Here is a 24,672-nt window from a genome sequence, read left to right as displayed (position 1 = left end):
AGCGCACTACACTACACTGGTCAATGTCACGCCGCCGTTGAGTACGGGAAGGTGTTTAAGGTGGACCGTTCGAATGCAGTATATGTGAGAAAGTGAAAATGGAACTCGTGAGCAGAAAAAGTGTTGTTTGGCAGTACTTTCAGTTGAAAGAAGGCGATTCAAGTCGAGCTACATGTTCAATTTGCAATGCCGATTTGTCTCGTGGTGGCAAGGACCCCAAACAATACACAACATCGCCGCTGTTAAAACATTTGCGTATTAAACATCCGAAAGAATACGAGTTGTGCATGAAGGAATCTACAGACAGCAGCCAAAATGCAGCAACTATATAATTATATCAGGCCAACAATTTTTCGTAATATTTGGCTACTGTTCTAATCGCAGCCTATACTGTTATAAACGAAACAATCGCCTACTATCCATGTTTGAGTAAATGTTCAATAACGTTAATTTCAGATTTAATTCTGATTTTAAAAAAAAAACAAAAAAACCTTTTCTTTGCAGTGTTGCACTTTTATTGAAAGGTTTTGGTTTTACTTGGGGGTAGCCTACTTTATGGGATTATAAATCTAAAAGGCTAATATTTTGGATATTGATTGGATCCTGGCATAATGTTGCCTATTCTTTTTTTCATTTTTTTTTCAGTTAAAATAAAATAAAATGAAAAATACACTGCTGTGGACGTTGTTTACTTCATTAATGTGTTTACTGTGTTAATGGTCTGAGGATGGGAGTAGGATTCGGTATTCGGTTTCGGGTTCGGCAGAATCTTAACCAGTGGATTCGGTATTTGGCAGAACCCCAAAAATCTGGATTCGGTGCATCCCTAATTTTTATATAGTCTATCATGCTTTTTTGAATTACTAAATACACTGAAATAGTTTTATTAAATGATTAAACACTGAGCGCAAACAGAATTAAACAGCAGATACAGAAAACTGATCCCAACAAGCTTGTGAACAACTAAATAAATGAAATAAAAGAATAAAAAAATAAATAAATCATAGACAATTACAATGTCTTTTCCAGCACATTTTTGAGTTTGGCTGTAAATTTGGGCTGATGCTGATCCATGAACATCTGCCTCCCAAGAGATGTGCTACCAGTATCACAGAGCCTCAAAGAGAACCACTTCAAACTGATTACGGCCTTTAAAGTGAGAGAATAAAAGGCCACTGAGGGGTCAGATGACACAAGGGAAGTGTTTGAAGGGGACAGAAGCTTTTATGGGTTTCTAATCCCTACAAAAACATACTGAATAGCAAATGGTTGTACTGTATATAATGCAAAATATCTGTGAGTGTAATATCTGTGAGGGGTTATGAGCAACAAACTTCTGTATTCTGTAAAACAGGTCACATCACTTCCAGTTCAGCTCTTTTGTATTCATTAAATATAGAGCTGTTTACAAGATACTCAAGGTACCTTCGAAGGAGATACCAAAGATGATAAATAACTGATGACCTTCACGTATGCTGATTGATATCTAAAAGGTTTTAAATTTTTCTTCTTCTCACTAACAGTTGGATATCAAAATTGAATAAAACGGCAATAGTAAAAACAACTAGCTAGGTTAACTAATTACCTTCAAAGTCCATAGAAACCACTATCAGTTCATTCTGCTATTAACACTTTCTCCAATAAGCGGATGCGATGAGATCTATTTTCTGGTTTGGTTTGGTCAGGTGACGTTTGGCATATAACCAATTAGGGACCATTTCACATGTCTGTTGACTTACGTTGGCCAGCCCTCTCCAGTAGAAACGGTGAAGAGAGTGAGAAACGCCCACAGCACATTGTCGTAGTGGAACTCATATTTCCTCCATTCCCTGGGCTGAGCCGCCACTTCATCCTTATCGTAATCCAAGAACAGCCCTCTAATGAGCACAAAGACAATGACAGAAAGAGCAAATAAAAATAAAAACCCATTCAGGGTGTCAATTTTCAGAACACTGCTTACAGTAGTTTGAACCTGGTACTATCAATAGAGCTGAACATAATTGGAAAAATGTACATTAAGAAATTTTCATTATTTTCCCAACATTTTTTATTTTATTATATTTTATATGGCTTGTTTTTAAAATTCCCTGATAGTTTTAAAGACGCATCTCCAAGCGTTTCATAGTTCTGGGACCCAACACGTTATCTCATCATTTCTACACTCACTTTTGCATGGAGCCAGCAGCCATATCACCCTGTAGCCCAAGACTAGTTGCCCACTGAAGCTAAGCAGGGTTGAGCCTGGCCAGTACCTGGATGGGAGACCTCCTGGGAAAACTAGGTTTGCGGCTGTAAGAGGTGTTAGTGAGGCCAGCAGGGGGTGCTCACCCTGTGGTCTGTGTGGGTCCTATACACTATACTGTAAAAAGCACCGTCTTTCGGATGAGACGTTAAACTGAAGTCCTAACTCTCAGTGGTCATTAAAAATCCCAGGATGCCCTTCGAAAAAAAGAGTAGGGGAGTAACCTCGGCATCCTGACCAAATTTGTCCATTGGCCTCTGACCATCATGGCCTCCTAATTATCCCCATACACTGGTTGGCTTCATCACCATCGTCTCCTCTTCACCAATAAGCTGGTGTGTGGTGGGCGTTCTGGTGCAATATGGCTACCGTCGCATCATCCAGGTGGATGCTGCACATTGGTGGTGGTTGAGAAGATTCCCCCCTTCTATGCAAAGCGCTTTGAGTACCCAGAAAAGCGCTATATAAATGTAACACGTTATTATTATTATTTCGACAGTACTGCTGTATGCCTGCAGGGGGAGCTGCAGGTGTGAGATAATTAGCCCCTACTCTCTGCTCCTGTATTAATCCCACTCTACCTGCAGTCTTTCTCCAGGCCTTTGGACTCGTCTGTGCAGTAGAAAAACTTGCCCTTGAAGAGCTGCACAGCAATGACAGCGAAGATGAACATGAACAGGATATAGACAATGAGGATATTCAACACGTTCTTCAGGGAGTTCACCACACAGTCAAACACGGCCTAAGAGAGAGCAGACACACATACAAATACATGGTTTATTAACCATCAACTACAGTCATAAAGCTGAATTTATGCCGTTATGACATATCTCGAGAATCAACAGATAAAAGTCTGCACAATCTGTCACAACTGAGAATAATTAATTTCTAATTATCCACACCTGCAAGGCTCACAGGTGTTTGTGAAGCTGTAGCTCTCACTGTGAGGAAAGCAGCAGGCGTCCATGATCACGGGCGACAGGGATTGGTGATACCACAACATTTATTTTTGTTATGATGCCTATACTTCAAGGGCAATAATATTGATTTTAACAATTGATGTCTCAACCGAATGGAAAAGTTTTGTGATTTTCGAGAATAAAATGTGTTAAAAAATGACAATAAACCTGGCTGATTGGTATTTTCAAAAGACATATTAAGACATACAGTGGGGCAAAAAAGTATGTAGTCAGCCACCAATTGTGCAAGTTCTCCCACTTAAAAAGATGAGAAAGGCCTGTAATTTTCATCATAGGTACACCTCAACTATGAGAGACAAAATGAGAAAAAAAAAATCCAGAAAATCACATTGTAGGATTTTTAAAGAATTTATTTGCAAATTATGGTGGAAAATAAGTATTTGGTCAATAACAAAATTTAATCTCAATACTTTGTTATATACCCTTTGTTGGCAATGACAGAGGTCAAACGTTTTCTGTAAGTCTTCACAAGGTTTTCACACACTGTTGCTGGTATTTTGGCCCATTCCTCCATGCAGAGCAGTAATGTTTTGGGGCTGTCGCTGGGCAACACGGACTTTCAACTCCCTCCAAAGATTTTCGATGGGGTTGAGATCTGGAGACTGGCTAGGCCACTCCAGGACCTTGAAATGCTTCTTACGCAGCCACTCCTTCGTTGCCCGGGCGGTGTGTTTGGGATCATTGTCATGCTGAAAGACCCAGCCACGTTTCATCTTCAAAGCCCTTGCTGATGGAAGGAAGTTTTCACTCAAAATCTCACGATACATGGCCCCATTCATTCTTTCGTTTACACGGATCAGTCGTCCTGGTCCCTTTGCAGAAAAACAGCCCCAAAGCATGATGTTTCCACCCCCATGCTTCACAGTAGGTATGGTGTTCTTTGGATGCAACTCAGCATTCTTTCTCCTCCAAACATGACAAGTTTTTTTACCAAAAAGTTCTATTTTGGTTTCATCTGACCATATGACATTCTCCCAATCCTCTTCTGGATCATCCAAATGCTCTCTAGCAAACTTCAGATGGGCCCGGACATGTACTGGCTTAAGCAGGGGGACACTGCAGGATTTGAGTCCCTGGCGGCGCAGTGTGTTACTGATGGTAGCCTTTGTTACTTTGGTCCCAGCTCTCTGCAGGTCATTCACTAGGTCCCCCGTGTGGTTCTGGGATTTTTGCTCACAGTTCTTGTGATCATTTTGACCCCACGGGGTGAGATCTTGCGTGGAGCCCCAGATCAAGGGAGATTATCAGTGGTCTTGTATGTCTTCCATTTTCTAATAATTGCTCCCACAGTTGATTTCTTCACACCAAGCTGCTTACCTATTGCAGATTCAGTCTTCCCAGCCTGGTACAGGTCTACAATTTTTTTTTCTGGTGTCCTTTGACAGCTCTTTGGTCTTGGCCATGGTGGAGTTTGGAGTTGGACTGTTTGAGGTTGTGGACAGGTGTCTTTTATACTGATAACAAGTTCAAACAGATGCCATTAATACAAGTAACGAGTGGAGGACAGAGGAGCCTCTTAAAGAAGAAGTTACAGGTCTGTGAGAGCCAGAAATCTTGCTTGTTTGTAGGTAACCAAATACTTATTTTACAGAGGAATTTACCAATTAATTCTTTAAAAATCCTACAATGTGATTTTCTGGATTTTTGTTTTCTCATTTTGTCTCTCATAGTTGAGGTGTACCTATGATGAAAATTACAGGCCTCTCTCATCTTTTTAAGTTTTTGCACAATTGGTGGCTGATTAAATACTTTTTTGCCCCACTATATATTTATAATAAAATAGTTCTTTCAAATTTTTTATTTACCAAAGAATCCTAAAAACTATTCTCATGGTTTCCACAAAATATTAAAGGTAGGGTAGACGATTTCGGAGAGGCTAGCAATAGCAGGCTAGCTTTAAAAGCATAAGATCCCACCCTCTCTGCAAATCACTTTCTGTAGCCACGCCTCCTCCAAAACAAAAACATGAACGTGCAGACCAGAGGCTAACCAGCAACACAATGAAGGACGGCATTGGTGGAGGGTTGAATGCAGCACTGTCAGATTATCTCATGTCTCATTCATCGGTTAGAAAACATTACAGTACAAAGCGCATAATACTGTATTACAATAATAACGGCTTCCATTCTTGCTCGGTCTCGGTCATAGACTGTATAAAAAGATGGATGAAGCGTCTCCACTTCTTTCCACTATAGAAAAGTGAAGCGAATACATCTCAGTATGGCTGCTGCCATCTTGAGTAAATGACGTCATTTGGAGCCCGAGTCTGCGCAGTAGATATTCGTTTGGAGCCAAAGTCTGCACAGTAGAGTCGTGAGGTGGAGCCGCGGAATCAAACTCCCGCAGACCCAATCAACCATAACGACACACCCCGTTTTTATAGCATCAAATTACTAGCTAAAATGACACTTATCACAAAAACGAACAATTGAACATATATCAGCGTGATAACAACTACCTTAAATGACCAAAACCATATTTTGGAAAATTGTATTGGAAGTGTAATTTATTTTTTTATTTTGACTGAAATCCCATTCATTTACATGGAGAGGACGGGGTTTATGACCTGTACTGCAGCCAGCCACCAGGGGGCGATCAAAGAGCCCGCAGCAGAGGTCTTCACGGAGGACCCGAGACCCGAGGACTCTGGACCCGTACGGTTCGGGTCTATATTTTAAATGGTCAGCCGGGTCCGGGTCGGGTCCCAATCTATTCTTCGGGTCCCGGGTCTGTTTAACATTGTGTGTACCCAAGTCGATCGGAGAACACCGCACCCGCCAGTGATCAGTGTCAGTCAGCATGCGTGTGTTGTGTAACTTGCAGTTTGTAAAATTAGGATGAGAAAATTGTGAGCGGGAAATAAGGTGAAAAAAAAAAAAAACGCGTTACCTCAGCCGCCAGAAGCAGAGCGGGCGGAGTTAATGTAGCCTACTGCACGCGGACGGTGATCATGGATTCCTTCATGAGTGATTTGGAAAAAAAAAAAGCTGAAACAAAACTGAAGAGACGCACCTGTTATTGAACACGCACGCAGTAAAGTGTAATGCACTTCTTGTTCTGCACGTTTTTTGCTAAAAAAAATAATTGCTGAGTCTTTATTACAACCAACAAAAAGTACCGTTATTGTTGCGGAAACGCAAGAGTCGAAGTTGACTCGAGATGGAGAAAAAATAATAAATCTGCGAAGTTGCATTAGTCATCCGTCACTGACCATAACAGCCTGTAGACTTTTAAAGCAATAATCAGTGGATTAAGAAGGCTCTTTCAGTCGGCAATAGAGAGGAACGAACAGCCAACATGGATGGAAATTTATTGACTAGGAGGATTGTATGCATCGCAGACAGGGAGAAGGCTACTAACAGTAAGGGAATTTTTTTTTTTTTTCACAACTTATTGACTTAATAGCAGTTTGCGGTGCAATATGTGCCGATCGGGTGCAGTCGGGTCTGTGTCTTCCCAGCCGGGTTTGAATAATGGTCGGGTCCGGTAGTACATTTAAGGCATTTCTCGGGTCTGCACGGGTTCGGGTCCCAATTTCAAATAAAACACGGGTCCGGGTCGGTTACGAATTTTTGGACCCGTGAAGACCTCTAGCCCGCAGCTTCACTTTGCAGGACATGTGAGACACACCCGGTCTCGGTCTGCATTGATAACATATCACGTCTGCGCAAACAGGGTGCGTAGAGGTATGCAAATACATAGGACAGCCTTTAGTAACCTTCAGACTGAGGGATATGATTGGACAACATTTGATGGTCCTACACCTTCCACAGACAATGTAAATACATATAAATACATTTAGACCACTCAACCTAGTGATTGCTTTTAGGATGTGAAGAGACTTTCAAACAGCATAATTTTTTGAACCATATCAACTACCCTGCCTTCACAACTGTTTTAGAGTGATTTCTGGATCATATAACACAGAGGACTTCTTTCAGAAACGTATAAATGTATTTTGTATATATAAACGTATATATACTTTCCTAACCGTGACGGCTGTATTAATGGACTGCAACCAAATACGTACCTTCAGTTTTGGTAGACGTTTAATGGTCTTCAGTGGTCGCAAGACTCGCAACACCCTCAGGGACTTGATAGTGCTGATGTCTTTGCCCTTGGTTCCTCTACAGAAGTCAAAATAAGCAAAGGGTCAATAAATACAGGATCAAACATGCTGTAGACAGCCCTCAAAGTATTCATACATATCCATTAGGGATAGCACGGTACATGTATTCGTACCGAACCGTCACGGTACGGGCGTCTCGGTTCGGTGCATGAGGTCTTACAACGAATACAGGCAATTCACCCCCAATCCAGAAGGGGGCGCCCGCAGCAAATGCAGCGCTGTTTGATAACCGCCAGCAGAACAACAGTGAATGCCATGAGTTGCGCACTTGAAAACAAAGCCCACTAGACAGTGACCATGTGCTGGTTCTGAAGGAGTCTCTCACATAGACTGACAAGGGAGTATATTTTAAAGGTTTGCGCACTCAACTGTTTGCGAAATGGAGCTTTTTGCTCGAGTATCCTACCTCTCTCATTAGGCACAAATCCAAATATTCCATAATATTTCCATATTTGCGATGTAATGTATCTGAATGCTAAACTATTATTTATTGTAAATGATAATTGAAGGCTTTGTACTTCAGTCGTATTCCAACGGTGACACAGAGGCATGCGCGCTGATGTTTGGCTCACTGTATTTTATTTTGATAAAGTATCAACTGCGCTGCCAAGTTAGCAATGTTGGAACTGATGTGTTGTGTGTGTGTGTGTGTGTGTGCGCGCGCGCTCCTGCACGATCACTTCAACTGTTTCCTTGTACCAGCAGAATCAACTTTAAACACTTATTGTCTTATTAACAATCACTGTATAAAGGTCTGCTTTTATTTGTGTACACTCACAATGAAAACAAAACAAATGTTTTATATATATATATATATATATATATATATAGTCAAGTCACCTTTATTTATATAGCGCTTTTAACAATACAGATTGTGTCAAAGCACTTATATGTATATATATATATATATATATAGCATGTAATAATATTTAGTATTTTCACATTAAGATGGAAAAAAACTGTAATTTGCACTACTGTCTGTTCAAAATAAATGAAAAGAAACTGAGCATAGTCCCCCCCCCTGTTGTACCAAAATCGCATCGAACCGTGACCCCCGAACCGAGTTACGTACCGAACCGTTACATCTGTGTACCGTGCCACCCCTAATATCCAGACAAAACACATGAGAATGTGAGTAAACATGATGTAAACGTTTCCATCTGTTTAAATGTCAATAATGAAACACTAGACTAAACATACTCACCTTTTTTATAGGCAGACTACATAAACACCAAGAGCTAATTCTCTAATAAATTAGCATTTTTGTGTGTCATAACTTGAAAATGCTCCAACAATGGTTCAGTGTAATTTTATGAAAGCACATGCTTTGATGACAGATTATGAAATACATATATCTTTATTGCATGCAGGTAAAATAGTTTGTATCTAAGTATTAATGATCTCCATCAGAACTGTTAGCCTGTTATTGAATGATACTTTAGTATTAGCACTCTTCATGCATAAAATAAGAAAGGCAACATGAATTAAACCCAAACACTGCTGTGCATCAGATTCTAAAACAACAACACACCACCAATGATAACAAAGAAACCTGCCCTATAAAAGGGCACTGTTTCTTTACAGGAACCAATGCTGTTTTCTTTTTAAGTCTTTATCAAGCTGACATGCTTCAAATGTGTCACCTTGATGAGCTGACTGCATAGATTTGAATACAGTGCATGTATTCATTAAAGGCAGAGCTAATAGCAAGAAAAGAAAAAGAACAGCTAAATAAAATGTAATTCAAGTTATTTCACCCTTAAAGAAAAGAGCAGTCCTCAGCAGAAATCAATCATGCTTCAGCTCCTAAATGCTCAAATCATAACCGCCAAGCTTACAATGTCATTTAATGAAGTAACTGCAAGGACAAGCATAGTCAATAACTGAATTATGAGGAAGTACTCCATGATCACATGAAATAACTGAAGCCCTTCGCATTATATCTAATGCAGGCAAAGAGCAAACAGAATCTTTTATTTGTGAGACATCACATTCATTCAAATAACCTTCACTGAGCCCCTATTTTGATGCAGGGCATGTGTTTTGTTGGATGTCTGACAAAATTAAGTGCAGATAAATTACTATTTCTGTAATAATTCATTTTCCCAATTATCTTATGTTACATTACAACTAATTATTACACGGCTCTCTGGAATATTTCATTCTGATTGGTCAATCGCAGCATTCAGAGGCCAGATATTCCATACAGCCGCCCATGGCAGCGCTGTTTATAAAACTGGCTCAACTTCCACGCCTCTCATATTACACTGCCTGCAAACGCAACTGATGCCATCTTGCATCTCAGTTATTGACTGTAGTAAAAATTACTCGGAGGATATCCGTATACAGTAAATATTACTGTAAAATTGGTATAGTGTTTGTCTCGTAGCTCGGCGGATTGCTTTGTACATTGTAATGCATTATGTAATTTTAATTTTTCCTCTTAAAGGTGGTTTTATACATGTAAAATAATTTCAGCTCAAATATTTCATGTTTTTATTTATTTGGTGAGCAGCCGTGTAATAAGCGGGATAATGTAAGCTGGTCATTATCATTTGTATTAGTTTGCAGGTACCGTTTAGTTCTTCCAGTGCAGCAATGGAAGAGAGAACAACAGAATATCTGAGAGGTCATATCGCATCTAATTTATTCACGGTTTCTTACTTCGATAATGCGTTGATATAAACAAGGCTTTGGCAGGTATATGATTGGTGCTGACAGATGAACCAGCAGAAAGTAACTTCAAGAAATTATTGTAAAAAGGCTTACAATAGAAAACTCCCCAAGCAGTGATTCCCCTCCATTGCACATAGACATATTTCAAAAGAAATAACCTACAACTACAACAAACCTTTCCATGTGCAAGAGCATGTGGTAGTACATTTGCAGATTTCTAGCATTTACATTAAGCAAAGGCTCAACGTCACCCCTAGAAAGTGCCAACGTCTACTCACACATGCACAGTTCATACATTATTGTACAAATCCAATAAACACCAATCTAACAGCCAATCAGAAGAGACCTTACAGCATGGTCACCAATCAGCATGGTGAAGTTACTCCTTCGGCCCAATCTTAGGGCTCAACAAAGTCATGCAACTCCACCCATGATCCCTGATGCACATTAGTCTAGCATGCATTTACTGTACAGGGCCTGATGTTTATTCCCCAAACCCACTACAAACTATAAAGAGCCTCAATAACGTCCCACTGGACACCATGATAACTTTCAAAGGACCCCAGATAACAATTGTTGTGGAGAAATACTGTTCCGCCTCAATACATCACCAATCAAAAATCTTTTAGAGGTTCTGATGAAAGCCATCAGTGTTATTGTAGAGGCTCCAACCCTGTACAGATACTCTCACTCCACTAATATGTAGTGACAGCAAAGGACATTATCCCAGTAAGCCCAGGACAATGAGGAATAGAGAAGATTTTATCAAGGAAAAAAAAGAATATCGGGGGTTCCCCACCTGTTTACGCTTTGATGTGATCTAATGAATGAGAAGAACACAAAGCAAAAGGCAAAACATTACGACATACTGAGAACAGAAAGTACCTCTGCACTAACAGTAAACCACATCATCCTTTCAGAACATTGCACATAACATTTCAATGAGAATGAAAGAGACTTTTATGAGCACCATTACGTTCTTTTGTGAGGCTGAAACACAAGGCATAATGACTTTGATGACTGTATGCAGGAGAAACAGGAAATTGCAGGACTTTTTAGGCAAATGTTTTGGAAACTGACAAAAAGGAGGAAGAGGCTTTGTATGGTGGGTGAAATACTTCCAACTGCCATTCATTTCTTTTAAGGATGTAACAGAATGACAGCTTCTTTTGCTGGAGTCTGCAGAGACAGCTGTAGGAGAGATGAAGTGTACACTTGACAGAGAGGGAACATCTGAGGGTGGATCTGAAAACCAGCACAATCAAGATCTGGAGCAAATACCAAGACATGCCAATCTAGCAAAGAGATGGTGGAGATCAGTCCTGATCTGATTCATATCACGCTTATGAACCTTGAGCATGGTTGAAAGATGCCAGCAAATGGCTATAAATCTAAACTGTTTAGTATTACTGTTGTACTTTATTGTACAACTGTTTCGATCCGTGGCATATGGGCAAAATGTTATATCTAGGGATGCATAATTATCTTTGTATCAGATCATTTATAGACTCATAGTCAAATTTTTAATTTATCAGTAGTTATAGCATATATATCAGCTAATATACAGGTTATATCAACCTTTGAGGTCTCTTCGTTCGAATGATCAGCTGTGTCCTACGGTTTTTCTTGATTGCGACTGAAATGTAAAGATGAGCTTTTTCAGTGGCAGCTCCTAAACTCTGGAACAAGCTTCGGTTGTCCTAAAACATCTCCCACCTTATGGGCACTTCAGAGGGCTTTAAAAACTCATTTATTTTCCTTAGCTTTTCATAATGTATTGCAAATTGTATTTTTATTTTTGGCTTTATTTTTGTGATTACTTTCATGTACAGCACTTTGGTGGAACATTGTGGTTTTTGAGTTGTTATTGGATCTATAATTTTTCATGCTCATTTCTCATATTTGACCAAATATATATATTTTTTAATAACAGCTAAATGAAAGTGAGCTTGAAAAGATTATGCCTAAAAAAAAAAGTCTCAAAATGGATATCCATTTTTCATACATTATACTGTTCATTTCTGATGTTTTGTATTTAATTTATTTAGTCATTATAGAATTTTAATATCAGTGCATCCATAGTTTTAACTGTCTTCTATGCTTTAAAGAGCACTTTTAAAGATCTGACCAATCGCAGCAGTCACATTTGCAGTGCATCACATTCTCTCGTGTGAATCCGAAAACATGCAGAAAGATGAGCATGTACAGGAAATACGTTCGTGTTCTCATGCCCGCCAATGGAGCATGGATGTGATGTTTCAAGTGAACAATGGTGCAATCACTGGCCAAAAAAGCCAGACCTGCCCTGATATGCCACTCCAACACAACTGAACAGGTCATTTTTGATATATGACATGACACATGCACTGATCATCCTGTCTGAGGTCAATGTGGGGATCGTCCAGGATGCTCCATATTCAGTAAGCACCGAAGACCTACTGAGAATGGTAGTAATGTTTCAAGGAAATGAAACGGATCAATAGTGTCTGCCCTCCATGACAACAGAGAATTAAATGACATGGAGAAGATCATCAAGCTCACTGGCTGCAAATGCGTGAGTGATGCTAAATGATGGATTATGGAGAGGCTGAAACACTGCAGAAGATCCCATGCTTCAATACGTGCCCATGGGCTAAGCATTATTTGACTCAAACAGAGACAGGCAAGAAGACGAACAGTGAAAGAGAGAGACAGAGACAGAAACAAAGACACAGAGAGAGTTAAGGCGTTACCCCATGAAGCTCCTTCAAGTGATTCCAGGCAGAGAGAAACAGAGGAAGAGAGGAAAGTCAGTGACAGCACATCAATAAACTCACATTTAACACGTTTTTGACACGACAACACAGCAACAAACATAAAAACAAACAGGAAGTAGGACAGATTAGTCAGTACAGCTGAGAGACCCCTCCATTCTGAGATACCCCTGTTATTCCGAAGCAGTATTTCAAGGTATTGCACCCACTCTCTGCTCAGCTTGCCTTACTCATCGATAATTACTTGTGACGTGGCAGTAAACCATCTCCTTTGCACTGATCTTTTAGGTAAAGCTGGCAAACCAAGAAAGTCTTGCTGGTTAAATTAGTTAAGAAGCCTAATGGGGACACCAGAGCACCAGTATCTCATTCCAGGGATCTGCATCCAAAACATGTTGGTGACTGCAATGCTGGTCTTGTCAACAGGGTAATTAAATCACAAAATTAAATGCATCCCAGACCTAAATATATATATATATATATATATATATATATATGTACATGAATATAATATATACCGATGTGCAGTTGCAATTTTAATCGAAAGAAAGAAAGAAAGAAAAAGCGTCAGGCAGTGGAGAGGTTGGTGCATCATGTGAAGTCAGAATTGCAACTGATTTCATAATACAATATACTGTAGCACCAGCACCATAACAATTAAAACTCTTAACATTACTGCTCCTTTGTATTTTCTGCTGTTTCTAAAAGCAGCTAATATCATTTCCTCAATACTAAAGAGTTGCAATGGCCCATCCATTACAGCACAGGAGATACAAACAGCTGATCGTATCAGACAACTCCTTTATTAGCTCCTTCACACACACACACGCACACACACACACATTCTTTTTGAGACTGCATTCTCAAAAGTGCAATAAAGTGGTGTCAACTGACCCACACCTCTGAGAGAAGGACAGGAAGGAAATTACAGATCAGTGGGAGTTTGCAACTTTGAATGTGTACAACAAAGAGAGACAAAGATACTCTTGTCATGCTGTGGGAACGAGTGTAAAGTAAAACCTTTTAAAAAAGAATAAGAGTATACTATACAGGCAAGAACTTGGACTAAAAGGTGTCTCAAATTACTCTGTATTTTGTAGTCAAGATCAATGATAAACTTCAAACAGCTTAAGTAATAGAGTCTATTAAGAGTTTTCTGATTTATGGGAGTTTAGGCAGGTGTTTGTAAATTAAAGGCAACTTACGAGAATGCGAATGCCACCAGTGCACCACTGACCACAATGAAGTCCAGAATGTTCCACAGATCTCTGAAGTAGGAACCAGGATGCAGCAATAAACCTAAATCCACCATCTGTTCAAAGGAGAAACATAAATATTAAAGATTATTTAGGTTGAAACCTTGACACCATCACTACAGCCATCAAAGCACCATTTCTTTAACAGATTCACTGCCTTTACAATAAATTTCAAGACAATTACTGACAGACTATATCATTCACTGTGAGCAATGTTCCCATTATTGTACAGAATCCTAACAGTAGGAGTCTTTTATTGTGATGAATATGACAGTTTTGTAAAATAAAATCTTATAGAAATTCAGACTATTTATTTGTTGAGAATCTGCCAGTTACTGTACTGAATCTATTTATGAACACAGGATCACGTCCTACAGTATGTAATCTTAATTAGACCAACTAGTTGACTAGTTGTTTAGACAAACCACTAACTAGTTGTTTATGAAAATACATACTGTCATACTGTCACCAAATAGCAATATCTCAGGTCATGAGGGGAATTCTGGATCACTTCTTCTATCAGATATCCAATTAAACAGTGTAGTTTACCACAAAATTACCTTAATGACCATCTCAAATGTGAAGACACCAGTGAAGACGTAGTCTAAATACTTCAGGACCTATGAAGTGAAAGTAAAATTGTCATCAGAAAACTATTATCAGTCATTTAGAACAAATGAGGTCAAACTTTGAAAAAATCTGACTTTGCACAGTCAGACCAGCACAGACAAAACAAATGAGAGACGTACATTGTTACGAGGGGCATTGGCTTGGACTGGGTCCTCCGCAGCCAGGGCTATACTGCTCATGGCAATCACCACCAGGATACACATCTCAAAGTAGCGCAGGCTCACAATGTAGTGGCACAGACGTCTCACCCTGCACACACACACGCACACACACACATCAGAGTGAGGCCCCTAAACACCAAAACCACCAGGCCTAAACGTTACTTTAAATCTAAAGACAGATACATTTAATTAACCACCCGTAATTAATATTTTCATGCAAGCCATAAGCAAGGTCTCAGAGTTCAATGATTAATTCAGTAATAGCGTAGATTTTAGCAGGCATGTCAGGTCAACAAACACTCATGTGGCATTAGTATATAGTAAAATAAAAGTATTTCTTTATTGTTGCACCAACAGAATAAAAACAGATAGCTGCATTTGGCAATTGCCCAATAATACACAGCTTTATATGGAGGTTTATGAGATTGGATGCCTTTTAGTCTTAAAGATCTTAAAGCGCTCACCTTAAACACACACAATTAAACTTTACAACCATTATTAGTGATGGCTGAGACAAGTAATAATCAGAAACATTTGCAGATATAACAGCATTGGTAGTTTGCCAATCACCATCTACAAATGCTGTATCTGAGTAGGCTACTCAAAACAAAACTCAACTGTTGTGGAAGCTACTTTAAATGTATGTCACACTATGGAAAAGATCTGTCAGTACTTTCATTTCATTACGAGCATTTTAAAAAAAATTACTGTAGATAACAAACTGTCTAAACATTACTTGAAAATATACTTGATATGCTCACTTGACTGTGCCATGCTACACCACTACTTGTTGACAAAAAAAACCCTTATTTCTGGAAAGCCTTTTTGAATGTGAGCTACTGTCAAGTTACCAAAAAAAAATGTTAAAGGAATACTTCTGCTTTAACTCAGATTGCAGCTCTAACAACAGCTTTTGTTACACTGCACTGGGATAAATGTTCAAATGCACATGGTTTTGAAAGCATTGGGACTCACAAATTTTCCACACACACACACACACACACACACACACACGTTTGTTTTTGTGAAAAGTGGGGACATCCCACAGGCATAATGGTTTTTATACTGTACAAACTGTATGTGCTATTGCCCTACACCAACCCTACACCTAAACCTACCACTTATAGGAAACTTTGTGCTATTTCAGATTTTCAATACGCTTGTGATTTATAAGCGTTTTGAAAAGTGGTTATACCTATGTCATACCCATGTCATTATACAAATTTATGTCCTCATTTGTCACAAAAATGCGCGCACGTACACACACACACACACACACACACACTTACGGATTGGTTGGGTTGAAGATGAACATGGAGCTGAAGGGGAGGATGGGACGAGGGCTGCTCTGGTTCAGATCCTCCAGATTCTTCTCAGTCATGGGCATTGTCTCACTGTCTATACTGTTCACTGAGAAAAAAAACAACAAATTTCATATCTGTAAGCTTTTGTTAGACCAAAAAAGTGGCACACAAATGCGAGTCACAGTGACCTGATATGGCTGTATGAGAAATACTAACTGGGAATAAGGGTTGTTTCTCCAGGGGGAGACGTGACGGTCACAGGTATGTGTGTGCCCATTCCTCCAGTCTGACCAATATTTTGTTTATTGTCCAAGTCTTCTGGTTTCTCAAGACACCAACGGTTCCCAACTGAAGGCTGATGGGGGTTTACAGCCAATGAATCTCCTCCCATGTCCGTGTGCCTACAGCAGTCAAAATGAGTTTACACATTGGCGTTTTGGTCATGAACGTCTCTGCATTTTCCGAACTAATCTTTTAGGTGAACAAATCCATCATTGTCAATTCCATGCAGTGATTCATATTTCAGAGCATATTATTGGTTAGATCTACTGAATAAGTAGACTTTTCATGAACGAGTTGGTGTTTTGAGTTTGGATTGAAGGCACTGGGAAACAAACTGACTCAGAAACAAAGTAGGACTCAAACTCGTTCATGAATGTGGTTGTGTTGACTGACAACATTCTTTTTTGTGTCATAGGTATGTAGATACGCACATTTTATTAAATAATAATAAGATTTGTTTCTATTCCTGGCCTAAAATATTTCTCAACAAATCTGTTGAGTAGGTAAATTTGCTTATAGTACACAAAAGTCACTGGTCACCATCTACTGGTGTGTCTACCGAATGAATCAATGAACGAATATCAATGAATCTTTTTGCTGAATGGATTAAAGTGAGTTCTTGGGACAAATTAGAATCTCCACCACTGCTGGAATAAGGTAAAAAACAAGGTCTCGTTGCTACTGGCACGTAGTTCAGTTTTCTTGGGAACTTGGGAACAAATGTGCTGTTCAATCTAATGTATCATTTAAAAAATGACACCTTTTCAAAAATAGTTTTACCTGTGGCTGTGTGACTTTCCCTCCTCCTGCTCTCCATTCCCGTGTTGCTCCTCTCCTTCCAGTGTCGACTGAGCTTTACTGGTACGTGGTCTGTGCCGTCTCCTCCCTCCATTACCTCCATTTTCGCCCCTGGAGCACCCCTCCCTTGTTCCTGAACGTGAGCCATCTTTCTGCCTGGACCGCCGTTCACTCTTCCCTGCGCTGACCACTCCATTGCCCTCTCTGCTATGCCTATGAGAGTGATGGTGACGATGCTCTCTCTCCCCACCTCCCACTCCCTCGTCCACTGAACTCTGATGGTGATGTCTGCGGCCCCCCTCTCTGCTCCGGCTCCTGTCACTCTTCCCCTCCTTACACCGTGTCCCATCGTGCTCCTTACTGCGGCTGTGATGGACGTGATGCCGGCCTTCTTTGCCATGACCTGTGTCGCTGTTTTCATTGGTCTCATTGGAGGGACGCTCCCTGTGACGGTGGTGTTTGCGTGGTGGGTGTGACGGTGGGGGCTCTGTCACAGGGGGTACTCGTTCCTCCGGTGTGCCACCCTCCCCTTGCAAGTCCTGGGGTTTGTCCCAGCCTCTGTGGGGACTGATGGGACCATCACAACGAGGTTCCACCACCAGAGGCCGGTCCAGGTGGGTTTTCATGTCAGGGCGGAGGTGAAGGTTGGAGGACAGCCGGGGGTCCTCTTGGTACAACGCCTCGCTGCTAGCCAGTATGTGCTTCCGAATCTGCGTGGTGCGCTGCTCCCACACGGACATCATCTTTAGAGAACGCTGCTGTTCTTTACTAGTGAAGAGAAGATTTAAGGAAACAAATGTGTAAGCCTCGGACAGGTTCAATTAAATAAAACAATTAGGCATGGTGTTGACGCTAGTCTCCATCCATGTCGAGACCCCCTTTCAAAATGGTGATTGCCTGTTTGCATTCTTTAAAAATCCTTTCTGATTTGAAAACTGAGCTTAATTTTGGACGGCTGAAGTTCACACAAATTAACAGTTTTGTAGTCGAGATCAGAAGAGGGTTGAGTTTGAGTCAAGACTGAGACCCAAAGAAGACAGAGTCTGAGTCAAGACCAAGACGATAAAAATATGCTCTTGGACTCAAGACATGAGAACCAAGATGATAAAAATATGCTCTTGGACTCAAGACATGAGAACCAAGACCAAGACCTTGATCTTGTCATGGACTCTGGAGCATGTGAACTCAGTCTTGACTCAGTTTTACTTCTAGCCTGGGTCTCGACTACAATAATAATGAATGAACTGGTCTCGACTACAACATTGAAAGTTTATATTAAATTTTAGACATAATAGGGCTGGTTATTTTGCCTGTTTTTACTCTGCTAACTAAAATAGCTCTAAACTAAGCCAAAAGCAGGATCTGTCTAACACTGAACACAGTGGAGAGCTACAAACAGTAAAAAGTCCCAGTGCTGCTGAACTAAATGTCAGTGCTCTTGGAACAGCGTTACTTCAAGCAGATTTGAGGACTGGAACTAAACAATGTTTAAATAAAAAGAAGGTCTTTATGGATGCCAGATTACAAAGGTTAGTTATGGGCATGCTTTACTCATCCTGCAAATGTTTGTGAACAATGGTTTAGGTCATGAAGTTTAACCATGCATCCTATACCTTAAGTGTAGGGCATTTAGAGGGTTAATGACTTCATATCTCTTGCTCCCTTATGAGGAATAGTTCACTCACAAAAGAATTTCTGTCATTGTTTAATCACACCCTATGTCATTCGGATTTAGAATGACATGAGCATGAACGAATGATGACAGAAGTCTCCTATACTTCTTCTCCTCTGGGTAATGTCCTCTTACACTTTATTTTTTAACCAGTTAGTTAGCATGAAGAGAACATGAATCAGGACGGTTATAAAGAAAAGTAAAGGAAAAGCTTCAGCTGGGGAAAAGTAACACGTCTACACTTCTCTCTTCTCCACATCACTTTATTCTGGGCACACCTCTAGCAGGCAGGCCGTGTTCCAGGGAGTGATGAGTGAACTACAGCAATGTGTAGACAGGCGATGGGAAAGAGAACACTTACTGAGGCTGGGAGAGAGCTGAGAGACTGATTTTCAGACGCTATTTACAGCTAAAGCACTAACAGGGCCTTGTGGTGTGAAACAGTCCTGAGGTCAGACTGTACCTCTAGTGGACAAGCAGGACGAGGTGGTGCAAACTCTCTGGTGTTACTGAATGACAGGACCTCAACGTGTGATCTGCATTTGCCCTTTTGTTTATTTGACTTTTGGCCATGTTAATAATAATAGATAGCAGAGAGGGCCCTGAAAACGTACATGAGCACTACAGCTCAATTAGTCAGAGTATACAGGTGCATCTCAATAAATTAGAATGTCATGGAAAAGTTCATTTATTTCAGTAATTCAACTCAAATTGTGAAACTCCTTAAAGAACCAAAGACTTAAACTACTTCAGTCTGTGTGCATTGAATTTTTTTAATACACGAGTTTCACAATTTGAGATGAATTACTGAAATAAATTAACTTTTCCACGACATTCTAATTTATTGAGATGCACCTGTATGTACTAATCATTATCACAGTTCCAATATTTCCCCTTTTCTATTAAATATTAACATACTTAGCAAAAATAAAGACTGGGATGTTCTCAATGTGCAGTACTATAAAGCTGCTGTAAACAGTGTTAGCAGTATTGATAACTTTGGCTTAGCTAACTTTCTCTGGCTAATAAAAACTATTCACATCTTCATCAAACTCTGAATTTTAAGCGTGGTATTGACCAAAACTTGCTTACAACAGCTTTAAAAGTACAAAGAGTGAAACGTAGTTGATGAATGACTTTCTTTCTTTTTTTACAGCTGGCCAAGGGTTAAAAATGAAATCAAGGGGTTAACGTTGACATATATATGAATGAGGGCCAAGATTCTGAAATGTCCAATACTGTCCACACTGTCAAACACTATGAGGTGCGTCAATGATGAGTAGTTGTCTTTTGTCATACAGATGAGCAAAATACATCCATTCATGTACCAAAGCAGTAGTCATGCCCTATGCAGTACCATTACCTCAAGTAGTGATGTGCAGGGGAGCAGACATAACTCCTAAAACACATACAGCACACATTGAAAAACACATATACACATGGACACGCTAAGAGCCCCCACAGTGCCATAGAAAACAGGTCAGAGGACAAACATTTGACAAGAAAATCCATAAGGAATAAATATGTACAGTATAAAAGATAAGACAGTGGAAAATAAATGGTGGAAAAATGAAAGAATGTACAAAACAGTGGAGAGAGATGAGATGATGGCAGACTTATCCAGACTCTCTACAACCCTAAAATCTTCAGTACTGCTCAAACTGAAGCATTACAGGAATATTTCACACACACAAAAAAAAAGATAAATCTGTCATCATTCACTCACTCTTATATAGTTCCAAACCCATATGACTTTTCTTCAATGAAACACCATCGTTTAACGTCCTAGTCACTCTTTTAAATATAATTAAAATCAATGAGGAATAAGGCTAACAGGTCCCAAAATTAACCATAAAAGTATAATAAAAGCATTTCATATGTCTTGTGTGGTACATTTCAAATCTTCGGTTACACTTTATTTTGATAGTCCACTTTAGATGTTCTACTAACTATAAGTAACTTTGTAACTACATGCCAACTAATTCTCAGTATTTTGCAACTACATGTCTAATAACTCTCAGTAGGGTAGGTTTAGGGTTAGTAGAATAAGTTGACATACGTTTCTCATACTCAGTATGTTGTATGTTGTATATCAATTAATGAAAAAGATTTGACTCAAAAGACTGATTAATTCACAGATTGTACTCATCTCAAAACTAACAATTTGCAGAAATGTATCATTAAATAATCATAACAATTTATAAAATAATGAAATACATCTTTTATTGTATGACTTCACATAACAATTTCCTAATGCTTTTTTGTCTTGTAACAGCCCTAGTCCTCATTCACTTTTATTATTTGAAAATGAGAGGATATTCTTCAAACATTCACCTTCTTTGTTCCATTAAAAAGGTCAGTCGTATATGGGTTTGGAATTATTTGACGGTCAGTAAATGATGAAAAACTTTTTATTTTTGGGTAATCTGTTCCTTTACATCACCAAAAACTAATTAAAAAAAATCTATTACTAGCTTGAATACAAATGTCTTTTATCTTCTCAAAAGTTTGACAGTGATCCAAGTTCTGTTTCTAAATCTATCCATGTCCATCGATTCCTGAGTGCACCTGCCTGTGTAAGAGAGAGTATATATGTGTGCGTGTGTGCATGCGTGTGTGTGTGTGTGTGCGTCTACACTCTCGCAGTGGGCTCGTCTGACAGGAGTGCTGACTCATTAGGCACTAACAGTAGCAGAAGCTCTAGTAGTGATGCTCACTGGGAAACAGACGGCCGATTCTCAGAACACGGCTCAATGCCAGCGGCAGCCAATGAGCCCAGCAATCAGTTAATCTAGAGTACCCAGAAACTTGCCTGACCTGCTAGCTAAAGAAACACGGCAAACATAACATTAGAAAAGAAAGTACAGTAAGTATATAATCCACTAATGCAGCTGCATTACACTGAAGCAGATTAATACTGATAGTTTACCTCAAGTCTACACTTACACTTTTTTTCAACAACATCTTATAATTGCAACAATATCAGTAGCTCATGAAGATTTTAATATTAATATAAGCATATATGAGCGTATGTTCCCATTAAAATGGTAACTGATTTTTTTCCACTACAAATTGCATTATCACGATAACAATTTCAATTAAAAGTTTATTTGAAGAAAATGTTCTGAACATAATATATACATTAATCTAGTTCATTTAAAACTATAATTATAATATTTTTTTCACCCAAAAACTTTATTTTCTGTTTATTTTCATGTTTAAATGACAAATAATAATAATAAAAAAAAAATGGAGTCTCAAATTTGTTAACTAATGATTTGTAAAACATTATATGTTGTTACAGAATCATTAAAGAATGTTATGAAAGCTGTTATAAATGTTACCCTTCGCTGATTTTACTCTTTATGGTTTTCCTCTCATGATCCATGTATAATATTTCAGAAGTTAAACTGCAAGATTCACTTTCAATAACTCTGGTCAGCAAGACAAGTTTGGCTGTCTGGCATCATGCAAGATACAGTGTGCTGGGACAGAGGAGGAGAGGAGATTTGAACAGAGAGTAAATGAACTCACGGTGAATGAGAGCTGGAGTTGGAGGAGCTGCATGAAAGAGCACCAGGATTTGGCCTTATAAAACTGCATATGCCAAAAACAAAAACCATGAGAGGGGAAAGAAATAGTTTGGTGGGGGTGGAGTCAGTGGCAGGGTCTGCAGCTGTCAATCACTCTGACTCTAACTCCACCCAACTCAATGGGAAGTACATATCAACAATAGTGTGACTTCAAAACAGAATTTAAAACAAAACAGGTGAGAACGCATCACAGTATTAGGAAAGACATTCAAATTCCAAGTGCATTAAAATGAATTCAATTAATTTAATTATATTACACTAAATTAGTCATTATATTATTCTATTAAATAATTTAATAAATGGACTTTTGAACACTGGGAAAATGTCTTTCATAATGACAAATTACAAATAAACAAATAAATAACTATGTTAACTCAATATAAATATTACAAAAATCGTTCAGAATTACTACAAGATCCTAAGAAAAAATAAAATAAAATAACACATCCAGGGCCATAACCACAATTGACATTGAAATGAACGTTACCCCAATATTCAGAATTGTCGGTGATCAGATATGACGGTTGGTTATTAATTAGGTTAAAATGCACATATGTAAATGAGATTTTGATGGTATGATTCATTTGATTCATCATTCATTGGCTAAATACATTTTCTACTGTACTGTACATTTCTAACAACAAATCTTATCAAACACAGACTGATTTTTCAGTTGGCCTCAGCAGGAAAGCAAAAACAAATCCATAGAGTTCCACACAGCCTGGCTGAATCAAATATACATGTCATTTAAAGACAACCAATTATGAGTGCAAGACCATCTGCAAAGAGAACAGACTCAAAGAGTCCTACAGAGACATACTGAGGACCAAATAAAAGTGATGACAGTAAAATAACAAAACAACCAACAATGAGAAATGTTCTTACAGGGACAAACAGAAATAAGTTTCTTGGGACACATAAAAAAGCAATGAGAGGACATGAAGGGGTGATGAATAGGTGTTTTGGAGGGTTAGTGAAAGGGGAGGGCAGTACTCTGACTTCAGGTTTAATGCCCCCTGACTTACGCTGTGATGGAAATGTTAGCGGCCGACATGGGGCTGACCTCCTTTACCTCCTTGGCTTTCTGCAGAGCCAGTTTCTTACTGATGGCCTCCTCCTGCTCCTCCTCATCCTGAGAGAGGAGCAAGACAGAAAAACAGAGAATGACAGACAAGTAAAATTTGCATCCAATTGCAAGCAGCACTAGCAACAACAAATCAAGATAGTGACGTCCCAGGAGCCTTATGGCTCTATATTGTTGGTACCATCTTCACACAAGGCTGTAAATCCCACAACGGCCTGAAAGCTTCATTACCTTGAGTTACTGACCAGGGCAAACATCAGTCAGATCAAAAGAACCCTTACAGACAGTTTTATGAAACTAATAAAAGCTGTCAGTGCATGGCAATAGGATAACGCATTCGGTGTACACAACATGTGAGACTCATGTGGTGTGTGTGCATGGACTGTACGGATGGCTGTGACAGTGACTATTATTGGCCATGTATGTACAGTACATGCGGCCATATATACAGCCTTGAACTAAAATGTTGTTTTTTTTTGTCTTTTTGTGCAGAGTCACTTTTATGTTAGTGCACTTTGGTATTCTTTTGGCACTTTATATGATAATCTTCGGTGAAATATTACTTTTCAATGGATAGATGACCTTTGAATTCGTGATGACCTCTTAGCGTGTAACATGTTTTGTTAACTAAATATATGCACCCCAAAAAAATGTATAATTTGCCACAAGACTTCTTCATATTTTTTGCCATGTGTACAGTCTTATCATGCCCAACCAACCTTGGTGAGTTCCTGTGCATTGGCAAGATTATCAACAGCGATGGCCAAAAACACATTGAGGAGAGTATCTGATCAAATGTGCTTTAAGGAATTTGGCTGAAAGTGGTCATCTAATAAAACTGTCAAACAAGTCAGTTTTTATGCAATCTTCAAATAAATCAAATAAATAAATCAAATAAATGCTGTTCTGTTCTTCTTTTGAGCACCAAATCAGGATTAGAATGATTTTTAATTGATCATGTGACACTGCAGACTGGAGCAATGGCCATCACACAAATAATTACATTTTAAAATATATTAAAATTTATTAAAATAGTAAAATAAAACATTAAAGGGGTGGTTGATTGCGATTTCACTTTTTTAACATTAGTTAGTGTGTAATGTTGCTGTTTG

The 24,672-nt window shown here is 39.1% G+C and overlaps 1 protein-coding gene across 7 annotated transcripts in view; it reads right to left on the bottom strand.

The window, feature by feature from the left end:
- The window catches only part of cacna1ba (calcium channel, voltage-dependent, N type, alpha 1B subunit, a), a 106,105-nt gene that overhangs the window by 24,677 nt on the left and 56,756 nt on the right, over positions 1 to 24,672 (bottom strand). For 2 of the 7 annotated variants that reach the window (XM_058775762.1, XM_058775767.1), the window contains exons 16-29: positions 24,280 to 24,347; positions 23,502 to 23,608; positions 22,418 to 22,480; positions 20,247 to 20,282; positions 17,194 to 17,979; positions 16,348 to 16,532; positions 16,117 to 16,237; positions 14,786 to 14,915; positions 14,597 to 14,656; positions 13,986 to 14,092; positions 10,827 to 10,847; positions 7,253 to 7,349; positions 2,824 to 2,984; positions 1,740 to 1,877 (exon numbers count right to left, since the gene is read on the bottom strand). In XM_058775762.1, the coding sequence (XP_058631745.1) occupies positions 1,740 to 1,877; positions 2,824 to 2,984; positions 7,253 to 7,349; positions 10,827 to 10,847; positions 13,986 to 14,092; positions 14,597 to 14,656; positions 14,786 to 14,915; positions 16,117 to 16,237; positions 16,348 to 16,532; positions 17,194 to 17,979; positions 20,247 to 20,282; positions 22,418 to 22,480; positions 23,502 to 23,608; positions 24,280 to 24,347 (2,080 nt within the window). The remainder of the gene's footprint in view (positions 1 to 1,739; positions 1,878 to 2,823; positions 2,985 to 7,252; positions 7,350 to 10,826; positions 10,848 to 13,985; positions 14,093 to 14,596; positions 14,657 to 14,785; positions 14,916 to 16,116; positions 16,238 to 16,347; positions 16,533 to 17,193; positions 17,980 to 20,246; positions 20,283 to 22,417; positions 22,481 to 23,501; positions 23,609 to 24,279; positions 24,348 to 24,672) is intronic. The other 5 variants (XM_058775763.1, XM_058775764.1, XM_058775765.1 and 2 more) reach the window with 5 other exon arrangements.

The sequence above is a fragment of the Onychostoma macrolepis genome, chromosome 05, assembly GCF_012432095.1.
Source record: "Onychostoma macrolepis isolate SWU-2019 chromosome 05, ASM1243209v1, whole genome shotgun sequence".
NCBI lineage: Eukaryota > Metazoa > Chordata > Actinopteri > Cypriniformes > Cyprinidae > Onychostoma > Onychostoma macrolepis.
The sequence above is the reverse complement of the archived record's forward strand: the minus strand, read 5'-3'. Positions and strand labels throughout refer to the sequence as shown.